The following is a 23134-nucleotide window of genomic DNA, read 5'->3' as shown; positions in this document are numbered from 1 at the left end:
TAGAAATATAGAAATAGAGAGAGAGTTTCGGTTTGAGTGTTTGGTAAAGATTGGGAAAATGCAGGGGTGTTCAAATGACTCTAATGTGGGAGATCCCAGTGCCATTTCAGTGGTACTGAGTAGCGCAGATGAGCCTGTGTTACAGCCCATGCAGCTGTAAGGGATTTGGGGAAGGGCTGTAGCTTAGGAGTGTGTAGAAGGTCCTGGACTCAACCCCCAGGAACTCCAGCTAAAAGGATCCCAGGCTGTAGGCCTGGGAAAGGCCCCTAGAGAACAGCTGCAAGTCAGAATAGGCAATACTGGACTGATGTTACAATGGCATTGGTCCATGTGCACAGGACCAGCAAATTCTGTGTAGTCCACAAACCTGACTATTATACTTAATCTGCACTTTCCAAAACAATACAAGAACAAAAACGCAGCCATTCTTTGAAATTTGCACTTGTCTGAATTTGGGAATGTATTCTCCAGCCAAGGCATGTGTTTAAAAAATGCATATACTGGGGTAAAGTATCAATAAAAATGCACATGTTAGTGAAAATAATATACAAAAAATGCATTATTTTAGTGAAAATTGCTTTGCAGAAATGTGTGTATTAGGCAATACAAATGTGTATGTTAGGAGAAATTAATCAAATGTTGATCTATTTTCATCACAGACATGGGTGGAATTTAGATTTAAAATAACAGGAATTTAGAAATGAATAATCTCAGACTTTTAGTCTTCTTTTTGATCATGTCGCTAGTTTTACCTTGTGAAAGAGTGTCTGAAGAGCATTAAAGATTAAAGATAACATTTAAAATAAAACAATAACAAGAGGGCATAGTTAAATATTCCAGCCTTTCCTTTTATTAATGGGACTACTCATCCTTCCCCACTTGCAAAGAAAAGTCTGAAGATGTAAAACCCAAAAGCTATAAGGCAAAAGTAAATAAATGAATAATAATGGACAAAATGAAAACTAATATAAATTATAAATTTAAAACAAGATGTTATGGTTCAGTAATATTTTGAAGGCAGAAGACCTCGTATCTCTGGGCATTTGGAAAACTCTTTGTCAGAGGCAGCATGCTTCTGAAAACCAGTTGCCGGAAGCCTCAGGAGGGGAGAGTGTTCCTGCACTCGGGTCCTGCTTGCAGGCTTCCCCCAGGCACCTGGTTGGCCACTGTGAGAACAGGATGCTGGACTAGATGGGCCACTGGCCTGATCCAGCAGGCTCTTCTTATGTTCTTATGTTCTTATTAATGGAAGCACCTTTCATTCCTGCCATTTCAGCAGCTGTGCTTTATGAGCCACACCTAAAATGGTGAGTCTTGTTGCAAGTGTGACTACAATTATTTGTCTCTCCAGATGATTCAAAGCAGGAGTTGGATTTGGTTGAATATGTGCAAGCATGCAAACCCATGTGCCAGATTTACCCCTTTTAGAAAACAAGAGGTGCAGTTCATGATATAAATATTTATTTGTTTATTTATTTATTTATTACATGGCAGTTTTGTGGTGAAAACAAGAAATGAGTTGATTCCTTGGGCAATGTGACAGACAGGTTTTGTGAATGCTCCAACACGGGGATTGTGACTCACTGTAGTCTAGTAAACTTGCAAACTGTCGGTTGAAGCAGGATGTTGATCAGCTTTTTTCAGTGTAATCAAATGCCAACATGTGCAAGCATCAGTCGCAATATGGCTGTCATCAGCTCCATTCAATCATAAAATTTACAGGGAGGTGCAGGGGAAATGAGCCAGGCTAGGGAGAAACGTATCTGTAGTAAAAGAGTATAGGGATATGAAGATTAGTAGTCTAGTAGTCACCCATCTCTCACACATGCCTTTTGGTATAAAAATTAGACACCACCCTCTCACTTTGTAGATGAACGGGGCAGATGCATCAAAGTGACGGCTGCCATTAGACCTCATTTGGATCCTAAGGCGCTAGCTGCAGGAAGAACTGACAACAGCAAAAGCCTCTATTCCAAATGAGTGTGGCAAGAGGCCAAATCGTTTGCAGTTTGTACATGTGGCGACCACCATTTTGATAACGCTTCTGCCTGTTCCTGTGTGTGTTCGTGCTCCCTTCTTTTCTGCAGTAGCGCCTTTTAAGAAAACATGACAGGAGCCAAAGCTGGGTCTGGTACAGAAAGTTTTGCTAGAAAATAACCAACGGTTTTTAAACTGCACAGGCAGGCTTCATAAGTGTGAATTGAACTATACATTACAATATCCACAGGAATCCAGTCTCCAACCATACCATTAAGCATCAGCACTCACCTTGTGATCCATGGCTAGGGATGGGGGAGAAATTGATTCTGTTTTAATTTTAACAAGAAATTACCTAATTCGCACTTCTCAAACCAGTAGGTGAACTGAAACACAATTATCCTATGAAAGTTACATTTTGCACTGCAGTTCATGTACAAAATTTGTTTGTTTATTTATTATTGGATTTATATCCCGCCCTTCTTCCAGAAGGAGCCTTGGGTGGCAAAAGGGGAAAGTGTGCTTATATTAGTTAAGATAACATAAAAATGCATTATATTAGGGGAAATTGCATGCAAAAATGTGTACATTAGTCAAAATGGCATACAAAGGAACCCAGACAAGGGGAAATTCACATTAAAATGTTAAAGAATTTTAATGAGGATTTTAAAAAAATTGTGAAGTGCTTTGGAAACATGAAGAGCTGATTTTAAGATTTGAAAAATGAGACACTAAAATGAACAGATTTGTCCATACCTGTTCAGGGGGTGCCATCATGAAATGATTATTTATTTATTTATTTATTTATTGCACTTGTATAAGATTTTCCCCATCTTAACCTCACTGATGTTCTTTGGTGCAACTCATGTTCATTTCAACTGAGCATGCGCAGGATAATTCCCAGTAGGTTGTGCCTCTGATGACAAAATCTTTTTCCCTACTCACCCTACATAGGGTTGTTTTCAGCTCTCAGGTGTGGAGAGCCTTAGAATAGGACACATGGAATCGTGCATAAGATCCGCACATCTGACCCTCACATTGCATTTTCTGGCTTTGGTGTAGAACTTTTATATATCAAATTGATATTTGTTGTGAGTCATTTTGTGTATTGAAAAGCAACTAAAATGCATTTAAAATATCTAGGAACAATCTGCAAAGCTGATGATTGTATCATTTTGCAATCTGTAAGATTAAGGTAAGAGATGTGAAGCACATTGAAAGATTGTGCAAGTGGCACACTGCACACTACTTGCAGGGCTCTAAATTGGGCGCAGTCTGCACTTGCTGTGGGTAAGGAGCATAGGATACTCAGAGGGAAACGTTGTGGCAGGTTATTTGTAGCAAGCCCAGGCAGAACCGGCAGGCAGGCAGGCTTCTGGAAGAATGATGCATCCAGCAGCAAACCTGTGATTTTAGATGCTGGTTTCCACCAAACAGCTGTAAAGCGGCAGGTGCATATGCTGATTTCAAGCAGAACAGCAGCAAATGTGGAGGGAGTGCTTAATCCATTTGCCCACCCTACCCCTGGCTGTTTTCCTCTCCAGCTGGCCTTATTTCTAGTCTTGAAGCCCAGGAAGAACGTTGCTAGCGGGAGGAGGTTCCTGGAGAAAAGAAGCAGGCAGAGAGAAGGTTCAGCTCCCCTTCCCTTCCACGGTTTCTGCCCATGAGATCAACGACCTAACCCAACTCTTTGCAAAGGTTTGGCAGTTACCTGCTTTCTAAAGAGAAAACTAGCCATTCTATTAAATGTGCGATTGGATTTAACTTGCCTGATTTTATTTTAAAACAAACAGCCATCGGGTGGACTGATAAGGATTGGACCATGGTGTGCAACAGAGTGGGCTTACCCTTTCCCTCTGCATCAGTCCCAATGAAAATCACTCCCCTCTGAAGCTAATATTGTGCTATAGCAGCTTCCCTCCTGAGCACATAGTAGCTTAGGGGAGGGATAATTTTAACTGAGACCACAGAAGGGGTAAAAGAATTAAAAACCCATCCCCAAATGCTGGTTCCCAATCCTGATATCTTTCGCCTCCCCTTTCCCCAGCTTATTTGTGTGTTTATTTATTTAACCAGACACATTAAATTCAGTAATGCATTTAAGATTTCACCTAGTTTGGCCATAAGACATGGGGCTGCGCGACTGTGCTGGCCCTTGGAGAGGAGCTCACACCTGCTTTGCTCCTCTCCAGGCTTTTGAGATTGGTGAGGCATGGCAGCTAAATCATGGTTTGGCTTAGCGTGTCATCTGAACTTGGGATCATGATTAATGTCTCTCCTCTTTATGCATGACCTGTAACCTTAGGGCAGACCTTGGCTACAGATTGTGATTAAGAGGAGAGACTTTAACAATGATCCTTGATTCAGACAACATGCTAAGCCAGACTGCTGCACTGACCTAAAGGGCCGAAGGAGGAGCAGAGCAACTGCGATCGTCTCAAGAGCCAGCATGTTCGCACTAAGCCATGGTTAATTGCTGTAAACCGCCCAGAGAGCTTCGGCTATGGGGTGGTATATAAATGTAATTAATAAAAATAAAATAAAATAATGATAATGATGGTTTGGCTTAGCATGATGTGTGAATGCAGCCAAGGTCAGAATCTGGCTGTCAGCCAGGCCAGACCTGCAAGTATTTATAGACAGGCCCAGAGCTTGGAAAAGTTACTTTTTTGAACTACAGCTCCCATCAGCCTAATCCAGTGGCCATGTTGCCTAGGGCTGATGGGAGTTGTAGTTGGGCTGATGGGAGTTGTAGTTCAAAAAAGTAACTTTTCCAAGCTCTGGACAGGCCATCCCTTAGGGAACCAATGGGCTGCCTGGATGGGTAGAGCTATTCAAAGGAGAACCAATAGGTGGTGAACAATGCAGTGCTTTTGGCCTTCTCTCTGTAACGCTGACTGGCTTGCCCTCAGGGGCAATAGAAAAGAAATCAAAAGACCCCCGAGCTATATTTCCAGTTGGTTGGATTAATGTGAATTTAACACACATCTGTTCTGACCTGTGGCATTTCCCCAGTTTACATCCAGTAACTGGATCAGCTCCTGCGTTTTTGTAATTAAAACCATCTTATACTGAAAATAACTTTGTTACAGGCAGAAACTGAGTGTTAACTGCAGGACTCTGGCAACTATAGTTGTTGTGTTTGCATGGAGTTGATCTCATGGACAGGTTTGAGCCTTAAACTGTTTCATAGTATTGGGTGTAATAAGGCTTTAAAAAGACTTTCCATATGTGTTTCTATAATAAAAGTGATGAAAGCCAGTGAGCACTCAAAGAGAGAGCATGATCAGTGGGCTGAGAGAGACAGAGAAGCAAGAGAGGAAGTAAAGAAAGTTTAGTCAACAGCCAGAACAAAGCAAATCCAAATATTCCTAAATTTTCGTGTTGGGACATGTTTTTCCAAGATTTATCCTTAGCCATACAGTTTGTCTAGAGAGTAACTAATGTTCAGTAACATTTTTAAAAGATGGCAGCCAGGCTTGCAAAACTCATGCTGACCTGCAATTCCAACATTATTGTTAATTTAGAAATTTTTTTCTAAACAATTAATATATGCATATATATATAGGTAGGTTGTATTACACTAGGGGATTTTGTCCTGATGGTAGTGATAATGAAGTCTCTGGCAACGATTGGCTGAACTTCTCTAGTATCGGGCAACGTGGTGAGGTGGGCAGAATGAGCCTGTGGCTGCCATTGGATGAGCCACGTTTATTGTAGAAAGTGACAGCAGGGCAGGCAAACGGGCACAGGAAAGTCTGAGAAGGCAGCGAGTAAAGGCAGAGACACATTTGTGGTTTTGCTGGCTTCAGTGTGCCTCCAACTCCATTTTTTTTAATGCAGGGAGACACAACACTAGTAAAATCCCTCTCCTTTTTACTCTAAAACCTCCGAAGTTGCAACTTGAGTACATTTTACCTTGAAGTCAGCTTCACACAGACTTCAAAACTGATTGGCCATCAACCCTGTTGCCGTTCCAGGTGTGTCCAATGAAAACGCTTTGCTGTAGGCTCAGGCAGTCCCAGTGATTGGCCCAATGCTTTGCTGTGGACGGTCCTAATCTGCAGTGGGAAAGGAAGATGTGTCCAGCTAGAGGCAAATATGTTTGAAACCGCAGCCAGACAAAATGGTCTCACTGCTTGTGAAACAATTAGTGTGCACGTAGCCTTGGTGTGTGCTCTAGAAAGGAGAAAATTAATTGATCCAGAATCAGGAGTTTGAAAGGGGGAAGGAAAACTGAAAAAGTGAATTAGCAGAATGGAAGGGTACACACAGCAAAATGGAATGGAAGGGTACACACAGACAAGAGCTACAAAGATGTGGAAGGCTGAAGCTCACATATCGATCTGAAATAACCAGTCAGAAGCTACACTGAAGACCTCTTTGGTGGCAGGCAACTCGTGCACATTGGGGCTTGTGGGATAGAGGGCAACTAATGGCAGGCAGAGCCAGGGATAAGCAGAGGTGGAGATTGAATAAGCTCAATTGAACACAGTGGAACTTACTTCTGAATAACAAGCACAGCGTTTCAAAACAACCCAATCTCTGTCTTTTAAAGGTCTTCCTTTATTTACAGGGCAATCGCACATGTCTACTCAGAAGTAGAGAGGGAAGGATCTGTCAATATCATTCCTCTCCGTTTCTCATTTCTGTAGTCTTAAATTTGGTTCTCCGCATTTCTGCAGAAATTTCCAATTAAAAACATTCTCATGAAAACTCTTTAGCATTTAAGTGCGAATTTCTCCTAATTACATTTTTGTGGGCAATTTTTGTAGCAATTTATCCTAGTGTAATACATTTCTCTGTGTTACTCATTTTGTGCACACGTTCCCCTAATAAATGCACTGTTGTAAACTTTGCTTGTTTGGACAACTGCATTGCAAACTTCGGATGAGTGCGAATTTTGAAGGATGGCTCTCTTTTGGTTTTCGTATAGTTTCAGAAAGTGTGTATTTGATAAATTCGGCTTGAAATGCAAACTAAATGGAATTTCTCACCCATCCCTACTCAGAAGTAAACTCCATTGAGTTCTAAATGAATAAGTATAGGATTTGCAGCCTTAGTCCACAAACATGAGAGGCACCAGTTACTTCCCTTTCCTTGCCGTTGCTTACTGCTTTAAAAATATAGCACAGCCTCAGCTGAAAAACCACATGTGCCTCTCTGAGCTAAGTATTTCTGTAAGTGTATCTATTAACAAAACCATAAATAAACATAGATGCTCATCATTCTAAGTCCAACAGTTAATTAAATCAGATTAATCCAAAAAAAGGGGACCAACAACTCTGGGGGTGGGGGCAATCTAATTTGTTTCTTTTTTAAAGAAAACAACACAATTTCTCCCTCTGAGAATAAAGCATTTGCTTGTGTTACCACATATGGACTGAAGCAGAAGAAAGCAGATTTCCAATACGTTCAGACCATCCTTTTAGCAACTCCAGCTGCTTTAATGCAACAAATACTTATTCAGCTACCAAAAAAGGCTGGTATCCATATCCCAAGACTAGTGACATTTTTCAGTTTGTAAAATATTAAAAGCATTACATTAGTACACTTTTTAACATAGATTATGCATGTGTGCATGCACAATAACCCCATCATATATTTGACACTTCAGTGAGTGAGGAACGGCTATTAAATCCTTCAACACCAGGCACATTTCTACAGGGCAGCTTATATTATAATTATTCTCCTAAATGCAGGGAGGCCCAAGACCTTTTGGTGCCTGTGGTAGGCAAAATTCATGTGGAACTACACACACACGCACACACCCCAGTCTCTGTCAGTCTCCTACTGTGACCTTGCACCGCTCTTATCCCCTTGGGTGGGGTGGGGTGCACAGGAGACCTTCCTGGCTGGTGGTGCCTTGTATTAATTAGTCAGAGGAGGGGGTTGCCTTATTTCTTTTGTTCCACAGGCACCAAAATGTCTTGAACCAGCCCTAGACAAGCCACATCTCTATTTCACCGACTCGCGCCCTTTATGTCCTTAACTTTGCTTCCAATACTGCAAACAACTGCCATTCTCTTTCAGTTGCAGCTCCCTCCTCTCCAAATTCCCTGCTCCATCTCGCCCTTGATCTCAGTCCCTTTTTAGTATAATGCCATAACTCCCTTTTCCATATACAACTATAATACAAACCCCCTTTTGTGTGCTAGACAGCCCAGGGCAGGCGTGGGAAGCTGAGAGCCAGCTGGATCCATTACCACCGAGCAGAGCGTGTAAGATCTGAAAGTCCCAAAAGCAGAGACTGCTTTGAATCCTGCTTAGTCTGAATGGTGTGTGTATGTGTGTGTGTGTGCTGCTGCTGTGCCTGCTGCCTGGGGGGCAAAGGTGGGAGCCACTAAAGTAGGTCCCCGGCCTGCCATGCTCATAAGGAGAGGAGCTGGTCAGTTGCTACCAAAGCTCCCTCTGCTGAGGTTTCTTAGTCCTGTGCATGGCGTACTCAAGTTTGTCATTTCAAGCTTGCCTTTTCCTCCTAGGACATTTCTTTCCCTTGCTCCTTTATCTAGAAACTCTCTCCAAATGTTGCCTCCAAAATCTCACAGTTAGTCAGTGTAAACCAAACCTGTAGTGTGATTGAGGCAGCATTGCTAGACAGGGCAGGCTCCCAGGATGGGGAGGTCGAGCACTTGCTGGGGCCTCAACACTGGCCTACTGCCCAACAAAAGAATCTATTATCCAACCAACCACTGTGACTTGTGTGGAGCATCCAAGAAAGTCAGAGTCGGTGCGAGGGAAGCATTCTCCATCCGTGTATCCCATTGGTTCCAGGTTAACGGAACACACTGAGGATGCCTTTCCTGAGCCTTCCCCCACCCCCAAATTCTGGAGCTGGCACTGCCAGGTTTCAACCCAAAAAACATGTGTTTACTTTTCCTCCCTGCCTTGTGCTACTGCAGGGGGGAAAGACCAGAAGAGAAAGGGAGGGAGCAGCTGCTGCCGCCAGCTGGACGCCTGCTCCATTGGTGTATCTTCAGCTAAACACTTGGTTCTCAAGGTTGCAACCTGGCAGCTTTATAGCTTGGGAGCATCTGAGGGCAAAATGACACTTATACCAAGTACCAAGTATAAAGGCATGTGCCATTGAAAGCACTGATGGATCAACACTGATCTTGTTTGTAATTTGTTCTTCCAAGGCTTTGTAACTGATTGCTTTGTCATTACAGTAACTAACCTCACAGTTACATGGAGGCAGACTGTGACATGCAACATGGATGAAACAAAGTGTGTGAGGAGGTTCAAGGATGGAAGGCATAGTCTGGCATCAGAGGATGCGGAAAAGCTGAAGCTCTTGTGAGTCAGGCAAGGTTTTTGGAGAAGAACTGCGATTTGAAGGAGGAAGGAAATGTTGTGGCAGTTAAAGAAGTGGGAAGGAGCATGGTAGGAATCAAGGAGACTAGAAGAAAGGAACAGGTGCCTCCCCTTCCAGACTGGTTGCAGCCCCTCAAGTGAGGCCTCAGCGAGGCTCCATTATAGTGCCTCTTTCAATACCAGGACTCAGCTCTAGGACTTGTGAAGTAAATAAATATGATCCTGTTCATTTTAATGGGGCTTACATATGCGAATTCCCAGACGGATTGTGCCCCCATGGGGGTCAGATCTGTCCATCTCCTGCTCTGCCACCTTTAATCTGCTGACTGAGGCAGCTGTTTCACCGTGTCTCATTGGAGGGCTGCCTCTGACCATTACCGGGAAAGCTGCCATCTAGAAGAGTCCTAAATATATAAATATCAAAAGGTGGAAATCCTTGGTGTCTAATATATATATTGAAACTAGGACTTCAGGTTTATTCTACAGATGCAATGTTTAATTGACTAATCAATTATTTTACTCAATTAAAAACGTTTGACTCACAAGGCACCCTGAATTAATCAGGTAGTTTACATCATTTTCACATGAGTGCTTATAAGAACTGTGGATGGCAAGAATCATTTTAAAAGAGGCTTTCTCCCTCATCTCTAGGGCCTGGATTTAAAAGTCTTTACCCCCCCCCCCAGTAAGTATGCTAATTTCAAAATGTGATAAGCCAACCCTGCTGTGCTGCGGACGTCTCCTACTTATTCTGCTGAATGGGGCCCCAGAATTCTTCCCCAAAGTCCTGCCCACACACAGGGAGAATGTCTCTTCTAAGGTGATGCCTCCTGTGACGCCTGTGCATCAGCTGAAAATGAAAGTATGCTTCTTACTTCAGGAATATTGTTTCACCCATATGCAAATGTAGGCAGTGAAGTCCTGTACACGTCAACTCAGAAATACGTCCCACTGGCTCAATGAGACTTTTGGTGACTAGACTCAGATGATAAATCAATTAAGCTTCTTCAATTGGGTTGCAGCTCTAGTTTATAGCTGGTCTTGCAGAGTCTAGGAAGCAAAAAGGCAGGTGCTATTCGGAGTCGCATGAACAGAAATAATGTATGTAAAAAATAAGAAAACAAAACAGCCACCAGCTGCTCAATTTATAGTCCTGTAGTTCTTCCATGTTGTTCAGATTTCAGCAGGAGCCCTTCTCTCCACAGTTTAAGAAGGATACAACTAAGCTGAAGAAGATGTAGAAGAGAGGGAGGAAGAAATTACAAAAATAGTTGGAACAAATAAAACACAAGGAAAAGATGAAGGAACAGAACTTCAGAGTGTTCTTACTTGACTGTAACAATGTGGTTGCTGTGATGTTTGGGCTGGGAGGAGCAGACAAAGGATGACTTCTTAAGATAGCTGCCTCTCTCCAACTGGGGCAAGAGGTTCCCGTGCAAAAATTATCCCTGCACCTCAACCATGACTTCCCTTGTTCAGTATAGCTTGGTGTGCCATGCTAGCGCACCTAAAGAACAACCACTTTGCAAAAGTTCTACCAGAACAGGCCCTTAGAGGAGACTTGGGGAGAACAGGCTAATCCAGGGGTTGTCAACCCGGCACCCACAGGTGCCATTGTGCCCTTGCAAAAGCCTTCATTGGCACCCCTGGGCAAGGCCCCCAGACTCTGAGCTTTCATTTAAAGTTTCATTTCATTTAAAATAAAAAGAAAATCTCTTGTTCTCCTAAAAAGAAAGTTTTCTAAGCAATTTCTGTGAAATAAGCCAGCCTGGTTGTTCCTGCTTGTCAGTGTGATTAGCCAATGAGTGAAGTCAGAGCTGTGACTGACAAGTTTGGACTCCAGGCACTGGGAATCTCTGGCATTCTAAAGAGCTGCTATTTTGTCCTCCCCTTTAGTGCACTTTTCTTGCTTCTGTCTCATTTTCTAGTAGTCCTTGTAATCCCCAGTTTGCCCTTCCTTTTCCCCTAGCAACCAGGATGCATCTTTCCTGTTGTGGGTTCATCACAAGATCAGATAGTCCCTCTAAGTTATTTTCTGCAAGTATTCCTATGCCATAAGTGTGGGTTTAATTAATTTAATTTGATGTAATTTAATTAGTTTAATTAATTAATTAATCGGTTTAATTACTTTATTTTAAATTAGTAAATACTGCTGCTATAGGGTACGGAGGCGGGTCTCCGGACTAATTTTATTAGGGTGGGTGGCCTGCTGATAAGCAGATAGGGATTGAGGCATGTGCAAGCCGGAGAGGGAGGTGGGGGGCCAAGTTATAGGAAGTTTGGGCGGCAGGCGCTGGAAGGGTGCTGCTAGTAGACCATGCCAGAATAGGGGAACACGGGACAGATGCATTATATCCATCCCATGTTCCGGGTCTGCTCAGAACCAGACGGAAACTGGGGGACGCAAGGTTCCTACCGACCTTCGACTGCTGTTATGTAATGCCAGGTCTGTGGCTCAGAAAACCTCGCTCATCCATTATATGATCTTGGATGGGCGCGCAGACCTGGCATGTATTACGGAGACTTGGCTGGACGAAGCCTCTGCTCCAATTCTAGAGGCCATGTGTCCGCCAGGTTTCCGTTACGCACAGCAGCGAGGGTGGGAAGGCGGGGACGGGGTGTGGCAGTCATCTATCGAGAGTCCTTGGTTTTTGCCAGACCTCCCCTCCATAGGACTCAATTTGTTGATTGTATGTACTGGAGGTTGGGCCCGAAGGGCAGTTTAGGGATCTTGCTGGTGTACTGCCCACCCCGCTGCACGGCAGATTCCCTGGCCGAGGTGCTGGAGGTGGTCTCGGCTGTACGGGCATTGTCCCCAGAGCTGTTAGTTCTGGGTGACTTTAACTTGCATGCCGAGGCCGCTCTCATAGGAGCCCCTCGGGATTTCCTGGAAACCATGGCTTCCTGGGAACTGTACCTAAGTAATACTGGGCCCACCCATGTAGCCGGTCATGCTCTCGACCTAGTATTTGTCCTGGGAGAGGAGAGAAGTGGTCTGAAGTTGGGAGTGATTCTTGCCACTCCTGTGTCATGGTCAGACCACTACCTGGTAAATATGGACTTCTCGTTGCCATGCCCCCTCCACAGGGGTGAAGGACCTATTAAAATGGTCCGCCCCAGACGCCTGATGGATCCGGATGGATTCCTGACTGTGCTTGGGGAATTGGAACCTGCTGAAGGTCGCCTGGTCGAAACCCTGGTGAAGGAGTGGAACGTGGGGATCATCAGGGCATTAGACCGGGTGGCTCCGAAACGTCCTCTCCCCCTGAATAGAACTCAGCTAGCACCATGGTATACACCACGGTTGCGTAGTCTGAGACAGGAGGTGAGACGACTAGAGCGCCGGTGGCGGAAATCCCGCTCCGAAGATGTCCGGACACAGGTTAGAGCAGCAGTAGCTGCCTACCAAGTGGCAATAAAGGTAGGAAAGAAGGCTTTCTTTGCTGCCTCTATTGCATCTGCGGAGTGCTGTCCCAGGAGGCTGTTCCAGGTGGTCCCAAGCCTGGTCGGTCCAGTTGCTCAGGAACCCCTGGAACAGTCAAAGGCCTCCTGTGACTTATTAGCAAAACACTTCGCCGATAAAATCGAACACTTACGGAGCTCGATCCCGTGCGCCGTGGACACAGTGGATGAACCAGAGTTGGCCAGTTGCATGCCGGTAAATTGGGATCGGTTTCGGCTTCTCCCTTCTGAGGAAGTGGACAAGGTGCTTTCATCTGTGAAGCCAACCACTTGTCTTACTGATCCTTGCCCTTCGTGGCTCCTTGTGAGCTGCAGAGAGAAATTGGGCGAGGGGATCAAAGCAGTGGTAAACGCATCCTTGAAAGAGGGTGTGATGCCATCAGCCTTCAAGGAGGCAATTGTAAAGCCCATCTTAAAGAAGCCCTCCTTGGATCCCCAAGTATTCGATAACTTCCGCCCAATTTCGAATCTACCATTTCTGGGCAAGGTCATTGAGTGAGTGGTGGCCAACCAGTTGTCAGCACACTTGGATGAAACGGATTATTTGGATCCATACCAATCGGGTTTCAGGACTGGTCACGGAACTGAAACAGCCTTGGTCGCTCTGGTAGATGATTTGAGGAGGGCATTAGATAGGGGAGAATCCACCTTTCTTGTCCTCCTCGATCTCTCAGCGGCTTTTGATACTGTCGACCACAGTATCCTTCTGCTTCGCCTGGAGGGATTGGGAATTGGAGGCACTGTATTACAGTGGTTCCATTCCTTTCTCTCCGACAGGTACCAACAGGTAGCGTTGGGGGAGGAGGTATCAGACCCTTGGCCTCTCAGTTGTGGTGTGCCACAGGGCTCTATCCTCTCTCCCATGCTATTTAACATCTATATGAAGCCGCTGGGGGCAATCATCAGGAGATTTGGGCTGCAGTGTCATCAATACGCGGATGACACTCAGCTCTATCTCTCGTTTAAATCTTCACCAGAGTTGGCTGTGGAGACCTTGTCCAAGTGCCTGGAATCCGTGAGTGGATGGATGGGAAGGAACAAGCTGAAGTTGAACCCTGATAAGACCGAGGTACTACTTGTGGGGGACAAGAGAAGGTTGGGCGACATTGACCTGAAGTTCAACGGGGTGAGTCTACCCCTAAAGGACCAGGTCTGCAGCCTTGGGGTTGTGCTTGATTCCAGGCTGTCCATGGAGGCTCAGATTTCGGCAGTGAGCCGGGCAGCCTGGTACCAACTACACCTCATACGAAGGCTGCAACCCTACCTTCCTGTTCACCAGCTCCCACTAGTGGTACACGCCCTGGTCACCTCTCGTTTGGACTACTGTAATGCGCTCTACGTGGGGTTACCCTTGAAAACGGTCCGGAAATTACAACTGATACAAAATGCGGCGGCTCGACTACTTACGAATAGTCGCCGCCGAGATCACATCACACCAGTGTTGTTCGACCTACACTGGCTACCAGTTGTTTTCCGAGCCCAATTCAAGGTGTTGGTATTGACTTTTAAATCCCTACACGGTTTCGGCCCAGTTTATCTCACGGAGCGCCTTCAACGCCACCAATTATGCCGCCCGACAAGATCGGCCACACAGGGCCTTCTCTCAATCCCGCCAACAAAAACAGCCAGATTGGCGGGTACTAGAGAGAGGGCATTCTCAGTGGCGGCCCCCACTCTTTGGAACTCCCTCCCACAAGATCTCCGGCACGCCTCTTCCCTAAATGTGTTTCGGAAAGCCTTAAAGACCTGGCTCTTTCAGCAGGCCTTCGGGGTATCCGGGGAGGGTTAATTGTTATAACTGTAATGCCTCCTGCCCAGTTTTAATATTGTTGCTGCAGATGTATTGTTTTTATATTGTATTATTATATTTTATCAATTGTATTCTAACAAATTTGTAAGTTGCCTAGAGTGGCCATCGGCCAGATAGGCGACGAAGAAATTAAATTTATTATTATTATTATTATTATTGGGTGGATATTAAAGAACCCCCCAGACATGCACACACAAAAGGGCAAATGCAAAAGGTGGAAACTTTGCAAGAGTTTAAGCATGTCTCTTACTCTCCAAGAGCTAAAGACCAGGCACTCATTAAGAAATCACTTCAATTATTTTACAGTACCATGGTATACATGGCTACTCAGAAGTGAGGCTCTTTGTATTTAATGGGCCGTACTCCCCAGTAAGTAGGTACCGGATAGCAGCCTAGAGTTAGGCTTTGGGTTGGCATTGTGGGAAAACGGGCTCCTTTAGCATCTGTATGGCAGGCAGAAATTCATCAGGTTAAGCCTTTTCTAGTATGGAAATACAATTATGGAAAAAGCATCACTATGGCAGTACTTTATCTAATGTTGTGTTATGCCACACCCACATGCCAGCCATTTTGTGTTATGCCATGCCCTCATGGCAGCCATTTTGTGACTAGTGCCCACAGCACTCTCTCAAAAATCAAAATGTGCCCACTGGTCCAAAAAGGTAGGCAAACCCTGGGATAACAGCTTTTAAAAACAAATGTTTCCAAACAGTGAAAAGAGCTGTGTCATAAAAGACCATGTTGCACAGGACTGTCGAGATGTCCAAAATATAGATTCATCCTGCAGGTTCAGAAGGTTAAGGGACTAGATGCTCCCTGAAGTGCTTTCTTGTGATGGTGCTGAAATTTGTAATTACCTAGTTCAGTATATGAATTTGTCCAGCTCACAGTGCTTCGCTGTGTTATGAATTGAGCACTGTTAATCAGCTGCCCAAAGTCATCTGTTGTGTAGCCGTAAGGGCAGGTGTTCTTCAGGAAACTTGTGTTGATTGTTGTGAACCAAGTGGCCAGACTACCTGACAAAGTAGCCTTTTGTCCAATGGCTATCTTCTCTATTTGGGTCAGTTTGCTTGATTCTTTTGGTGTTTTCTTCCATCTGGATCAAAAACCATCTCTTATTCCTGGTTGTGTTCCTGGGAAGTTGAATTTTCAAATGGTGGGTGTAAGTGCTGTGCTAAAAAATTGCTGCCTTGGGCTCCTTCTGGGAGGAAGGGCAGTATAAAAATTTAATACAATCAAAAATAAAAAATCTCCACTTTGGCTTCTGGGTTGCAGCTGGTGATTCTAGTGGGGTGACATTTTCTCCTAAAGTTATTGAATAAAGGTGTGAACATTCAGCATTTTTAACCATTGTCTTTTTTCCTCTGGCTATTACTACTCCTTTTTTCCTGGTTTAGTCAGATGGACAATCCCATCCAAACAGGAATCATGTAGCGAATGGGGTGACATAATGCTGCATCATTCAGATTTGGATGCAGGTTGGTTTCACTGAGGGGAAATGAGGGTAATTTAATTAATAATGTATTTCTTTTGCAAGTAATACTGAAGAAAACATATATTTTTGATTGCTAAAAGTATTAATGAAAAATGTTGGATAGCTTTAGCTCACTACTTGTCCCTAGTCTCTCTCTGCACATTCATTTTGTCCTATAAAATGCTCAGAGCCAGGGCTGTGGAGACGGTACGCCAAACCTTCGACTCTGACTCCGACTCCGACTCTATTTTTCTCCTGTCCGACTCCGACTCCTCTATTTTTCTACTGTTCGACTCTGACTCCACCCAAAATTGCTTCTTGTCAATCAAAATTTATTTGGAAGTCAGAGTCGGTACAATTCTACCGACTCCGACTCCTCCCAAAATTGCTTCCGACTCCACGACTCCGACTCCACAGCCCTGCTCAGAGCTGGGGTGAATGGTTTTTCAGAGCAGGAAAGGGAATTTCTCTCTCTCTCTCATATTGATCAAGGCACCAATGTATGAATGGTTCTCAGTTTTGCCCCCAAGACAACCAAATCACATGTCTCTGGAGTGGCTCACCATAATTTAAACAATCATGAAGTTGATACTCTTTTAACAATTTCAGAGTTACACTGGCATGAATCTGGAAGCACAGGTTTTAAGATCCCTATCCATAAAATGTAAAGTTTGGGGGAAGGGAGAATTAGAATCCTTTATTTTTATTTGCCAAAAATACTGTAAACTCATTACTTGGAATCAACTCCCACTGATTATAATTAGGGATGGAGAAGAATGTTTGCTAAATCTGATTTATTACTAGATTTTGACATAATCTGACAATCTGCATTGTTTTCAGACTGGCATTGATTTCTTGTAGTGGATTGTGGGTGTCATCCGTACTTTTGTTTTTGTTTTTTAAAAAAACTCCAGTTTTTAGGTTATTGTCTTCATAATCAGCTTTCCTTTAAGCTGATGCATTCTTGACTTAACAGTAGAACAAGTGCCTACAGCATAAGCATTTTCATTAACATTTTTGTTAGCAATTACTTTATTGTTTTGCTGGAAAAAACCCCAAATCAGCAATTTCACAAACATGAAACAGTACTGAAAGCCGGACACTTGGAATTGAAACGGATAGGAACCAGCTACCGATCCCCATCCCTAATTACAACAAAACCTGTCTGAATCCTTTGTTGCCCTAGGACAAAATGTTTTGGTGCCTGAGGTGGATAATCCAAGTGTCACACATACCCTCCCACTCATCAACATGAAAAGCAACTAACCAGACATTTCTTCTATATAAACCTTGTTAAAATGAATGGGAATAAGCATTACTTGGCTTTTGGGTACTTCCTGTTCGTTGCGGTGGGGTTTGGGCAGGAAAATGTCATGGTGGGTTATACTCCATTAGTGAGGGGGAGAAATTCAATTCAGTTTGCATTTAAAGCCAAACCTATCAAATTTCCAGTTTCCAAAACAATATGATATCCAAAGCACAGCTTCAAAATTTGCACTTATCTGAATTTTGCAATGCAATTCTCCAACCAAACAACATTTACAAAATTGCATTTATATGGGGAAAGTATGGATAAAAATGAGGTATATTAATGAAAATAATTTACAAAAATACATCATATTAGGAGAAATGGTTTGTGAATATTTGTACATGTCAAACATGCCCACAAAAATGTGTTGATTAGGATAAATTCTCACTGAAATGCTGAAGTATTTTATGAGGATTTTTTTAAAAAAATCACAAATTGCAAAATCTGGAGAACTGAATTTAAGATTGAAAAAAATGAGAAACGGAGGGAACCGAAATTGACCAATCTTTCCATCCATGCTGCTAATACCCAGTAAGTGATCCTGACAGCTCCTTTTCAGGAGGAGAAAGTACACAAGCATCCCATGGAATGATTTAGGTCTAGTTTGGCAAGGGGCACTTTAGATTATTCCTCCCAACTCTGATCTCCATCTGCCTACCAGTGAAGGGAATGGAATCTTCCTCCTTGCTTTACATTCTGTCTGGAATAAGGAACTTACACTCCTGCCTGCAACAGTGGTACTCTCAGTAATTTCTCTCCATTCTCTTCCATATTATACAGCCACAAGAGTGGCTGTATACTACAGTCAGCGTGGATTTTTCGTATTCCGCAATGTTAAATTGAAAATACCCCCATGCCATTGTGATGCTTCCCATAAGCTCATTTCAAAACAAAACCTTACATAACTTATAGTCCTGAACTCAGAAATGCTTGCTTAACAGCCCTCTAAATATTCATGGCGATACACAAAACAGTCAGAGAGAATAGAGAGTTCAAAGTGTAAATAGAGAGAGAAAAAACCAGAGCCCTTTTGGACTTTTTCTGTCAGAGTTCTCGTGTGTGTGTGTGTGTACTGCCTTCAAGTCGATTCTGACTTATGGCGACCCTATGGTTTTCATGAGGCTGAGAGGCAGTGACTGGCCCAAGGTCACCCAGTGAGCTTCATGGCTATACAGGGATTCAAACCCTGGTCTCCCAGGTTGTAGTCCAACACCTTATTAATTAAAAATCAGCCATGTTCAAGAGTACCTGTAATCCTATTAGTGACCTTGCCCCAAACTCTGACCTTCATCTTCTGCAGTTTAAAAATTAAAAAATGCCTGGCTGATTTTTAATTAAGAAATTTAGCATTGAATTTGAATAAGGTTGGGCATGCTCAGTAAGAACCACTAGACATAGCTGCTGGGCTTGCCTAATCAGGAGGCCACACCCATGCCAGACAATTATTTCATGGCTTCCCCCAAAGAATCCTGGGAAGTGTAGTTTGTGAAGGGTATTGAGAGGAGACTCCTATTCCCCTGACAGAGTTCCAGTGACCGGAGTGGTTTAACAGTCAGCCACTCTGATTGAAGCTCTGTGAGGGGAACAGGGCCTCTCCTAGCAACTCTCAGCACCCTTCACTAACTACACTTCCCAGGATTCTTTGGGAGAAGCCATGACTGTCCAAAGTGAAATAAAGGCCTGGTGTGGATGTGGCCAGGGACAGCTTTGGTTTAAATTTGGGTGGGAGGCTACATGTGCCTGCTGTAGAATAAAAAGGTGGGGGAAACCCTGAAAAAGAATGATACTGTTCACAATGTTTTCCTTTTAGAAAGGAAAGCGGCTTCTCCTCTGCCTAGTATCCACCCACCCAATCTCCTCCCCTCCCTGCCCCTCCCCAGGTCAGTTTCACCTATCCTAAGCATGATTGCCCAGGAGTAAATCCCACTGAACTAAAAAAGCATCCAAATGATCAAACCTGCCCTCTCCTCCTCCTCCCTCCTATCCCCTCCCCCCTCCTATCCCCTCCCTCTTGCCCCTTCCCTCTCCCTTCATTCACCTTTCCCTCCCCTTCCAACCCCCTCCTTCCCCCTCCTCCTTCCCCCTCCCCTCCCCCTCCCCTCCCCCACCCTCCTCCTCGTCCATGGTCAGTTTTACCTATTCTACGCATGATTGCACGGGAGTAAATCCCATTGAACTCAATAAGCATGCAAATGATCAGACCGGCATTTCCCCTCCTTCCCCTCTCCTCTCCCTTCTTCCTCCCTTCCTCCTCTCCTCCCCTTTTCCTTCTTCCTTCTCCCCAGCCCATTCCAGGCCTTCCTCCCCTTGGTCAGTTTTACCTATCCTAAGCATGATTGCATGGGAGTAAATCCCACTGAACTCAATAAACATGCAAATGATCAAACCTGCCTTCCTCCTCCCCCTCCTGCCTGCTCCCCTCCCCCTTCTCCCCTCCCCATCCCCTGTGGTCGGTATCACCTATCCTAAGCATGATTGCAGGGGAGTAAATCCCACTGAACTCTGTAAGCACGCAAATGATCAATCCATTCTCAGCAAATTTGCACAGGATCCCATTTCTTACCTCCCGGATTAAAAAGCAGAGAAATTCACTAACAGGCAAAAAAACCCTTGTGGTTTAAGAATGTACCTGTAGCCCACAGATATTTCTATAAAACTTTAAAAAGCAGGAAAATTGGGCAACTATAGTGAATGCACCAGGGGAACAGGAGACCTGACCTCCTCTCTGAGATATTGTATTGCCCTATAAATTTGTCAAAATGCATACATAATTTGGGTTGGTCTTTCACAGTCCAATCCACTTGCTGTGTAGCTTGGAAGAATTTGGTAACGTGCCTCTGAGCATATGGTAAGTGGTGGCAACACCTGCAGTCAGCCCAAATAATAGAAGACATGTGCTGTGCTGATCTTGTTTTAAGCAGGGAGGAAGCAACAATATTAGAACAGTTGATATAGTTCAGATAGTCACTTTAAATATGTTTGATTTACTTTGCAATTTTAGTGAAGTTTCCTATAGTAAATCATTTTCTTTTGCTTCTATTTCTGTGAATACGTGAAGTACAGCAACACTTTGCAACATTAAAAAAATCTTCAAAAACAATTGTGGAATTGGCTGTTCTGCAGAATAGTTTCCAATGGACATGAGGAGTGTCTCAGTTTGCACAAGGTAAAACAGTGGGAGATGAAATATATTCTAGCAAAATTCTCGGTGTGCTCTATGTTTTTAATTGACCATGTCCACCTTTCCTTAAGAGGAGTAGTTTAAGCATAGCAGGCTGCTAACATGCATCTTGGGCAGGCCAAGTTTGTTTTTTCCAACAGCTAGGGTCATTGCTGAAGTAGCAACATATTGTAATCAGTCTGATTTTACATCAAGCTGCAGTTTCAGATTCAGCTGTTAATGCATCCAAAATAGAAATAAAACAAAACCTCAAGTTTGAAACACAAAAGGCTATGTTCAACATCATATGAAACCTTTGAAATTAATAAAAATAAATTTGGCACAGATTTCTGGGATGAATAACGAGAGAAATATAATTTTCTAGGTTAGATTCTCTGTAGAAACATTAGTAACACAGAAAAGAAGCAAAGTAAGAAGAACCCCAACAAACATACAAAAATGTAATTCTCCATCTTTGGAGATGGCAGGTGTTGCCACCACTCTCCATATGCTCAGAGGCACGTTACCAAATTCTTCCAAGCTACACAGGAAGTGAATTAGACTGTGAAAGACCAACCCAAATTGTGTTTGCATTTTTGCAAATTTGTAGGGCAGTACAATATCTCAGAGAGGTGGTCAGGTTTCCTGCTCCCCTGGTGCATTCACTATAGCTGCCCAATTTTCCTGCTTTTTAAAATTTGATAGAAATATATGTTGGCTATAGGTACGTTCTTAAACCACAAGGGTTTTTTTGCCTATTAGTGAATTCATCTGATGAATTAGGCTGTGAACGCACTAGTTGCCAGAGCAAAGCATTTCCGTTAGCCACACCTGGAGGGGGAATGGGTTGATCTGTTGACCAATTGTGAAATCTCTTTGGAGCTGATTTAAAAAACAACAACACAAGCTGATCCCACCAAGTTTTACAGTAAAAAGGGGCAGGGTTTGACTAGCATCGTGTGGCCCCATTTTCAGAAGAGAGGTGGAGATGCACTGGAACTGGCAGAACAGTGAGTGTTTTTCTACCCATAGACTCTCACTTATGAAAGCTAGTGCCACAAATTTTGTTAGTCTTTAAGGTGTTACAGGCCTCTTTGTTGTCCTGCTCCAAAAGATTAACGCAACTACTTCTGTGTAGAGCTCAATGCAGCTGATTTCTGCTTGACTACCCAGTTCCAGAATGCTAGTTGGTCTACAAAACAAGTTCATGAACCCTGAACAGTGGTCTGCAACCTCAAATCAATTTGGCCCATCATCGCTATCCAATGTCCCTTTTCTAAGATTATTTCTACTCCCATGAATTGAGACACCCAAGAAGATTTAATCACATGATTATCTGTTGGATTTGGGCTTTATAAAGGCAACCCATGATGAGCTGAGGTTACATAGGTAGTCATGTAAGTGTGCTTTATCTTCTTGCATCCACTCGGCCTCACCTATTTCAGCCTCTCCTCAGATGGCCTTTCTCCAGCAAACAACAAAACCTTTCCAATTTCCTCTGGGACACCAACTCATGGTGTGTTTGTGTTGTCAAGCTTATTCATTGTTAAGCCATATATTGTTCGGTCTCCTTCCGCCCTTCCACTTTGAAGAACAGTCGTCTATAGTTACTATGGCTGCAATGATGTCACTGGAGAGGATGGGGCTTAGTGAAGCCCGCAGGACAAAAATCAAGCCAGTTTCTCTGGAATTAAGCCATTTCTGTGGAATAAAGGAGTGTTTATGATTGACAAAGATCTGGGGGTTGGGAATTCAGGCAATATTTGAGGAGGAACTGACAACCAGGATAGATGGCATCTGCTCCTGGTGACAGGAATGGGGAGAAGTGGGGTAAAACATGAGAGCTAATACCCAGAGGTTCTGAGTAGAGATTGATTCAGTTAATTTCTGGGCCTTGGAGCAAGAAGGCCCACTTAATTGTCTTGGGTATAGGGTGGCAGCATAGACTGTGAGACATGCGAATACCTCCATGGTATCTTTTGACATGGCTCTAGTCATCTAGCCCAGTGAGTGGTCTGAAACTACCTGCTTCTGCAGCATTATTGAAGCTAAGCAGCGCTAGGGAGGAGAATATGGGAATTCCTTTAGGCTTACTAAAAAGAATAAAGCAGGTGGCCTTGGCTCCTTTTGGGTTCCTTAATGGATTTAGGCTTTGGCAAGTGCCCAGCTCAACCAACTGATTGTGCCAATTCTGTGATCAGGTTTGGTCCAATTGCAGGGTGATTCAAAGAGCCATGGGGCATAAGGGTGGCTACTTCTTTCCAGCCTGAACATGTTTAGCAAACCACTTTGAAGGTACTTAATTTTTATCCTATCCTTCCAAGGAACACAAAGTGGCATTTTAACCTCACTCTGTGTAGTATTTTAAAGAGAGAACAAATGACTTGCTCAAGACCACCCAGAGTGTGCCATGGTCTAAGTACTGCACCAGTGGTTAGAGCACTGTCTGGTGCTCAAAACATCACTGTGTAAGAATTAAACCAGCATCCTAAGAATTCTCCCTGGGTGTGCCTATAACTTAAATTGATTTAAGAGTCATTCTCTTTCCCCAGGGAATCCTGGGAGCTGTGGATCTCAAAGGATGAGCCTTGAAAGGAGAATTCTTAGCCCCTTTCACGAAATTACAAT

At 43.7% G+C, this 23134-nt stretch overlaps 1 protein-coding gene across 2 annotated transcripts in view; it reads left to right on the top strand.

The window, feature by feature from the left end:
- LOC133379152 (uncharacterized) overlaps positions 1 to 23134 on the top strand; it is a 46467-nt gene that overhangs the window by 6335 nt on the left and 16998 nt on the right. Inside the window, exon 2 of one of the 2 annotated variants that reach the window (XM_061613811.1) lies at positions 9147 to 14483. The exons of the other annotated variant lie outside the window; for it this stretch is intronic. Coding sequence (XP_061469795.1) covers positions 11801 to 13252 — 1452 coding nt within the window. The 5' untranslated portion in view covers positions 9147 to 11800 and the 3' untranslated portion in view covers positions 13253 to 14483. Of the gene's footprint in view, positions 1 to 9146; positions 14484 to 23134 lie in introns of those variants that run through there. 2 annotated transcript variants of the gene reach the window in all.

The sequence above is a fragment of the Rhineura floridana genome, chromosome 3 (assembly GCF_030035675.1).
Source record: "Rhineura floridana isolate rRhiFlo1 chromosome 3, rRhiFlo1.hap2, whole genome shotgun sequence".
Taxonomy (NCBI): domain Eukaryota; kingdom Metazoa; phylum Chordata; class Lepidosauria; order Squamata; family Rhineuridae; genus Rhineura; species Rhineura floridana.
Note: the sequence above shows the minus strand (reverse complement) of the source record. Positions and strands in the feature narration are given on the sequence as shown.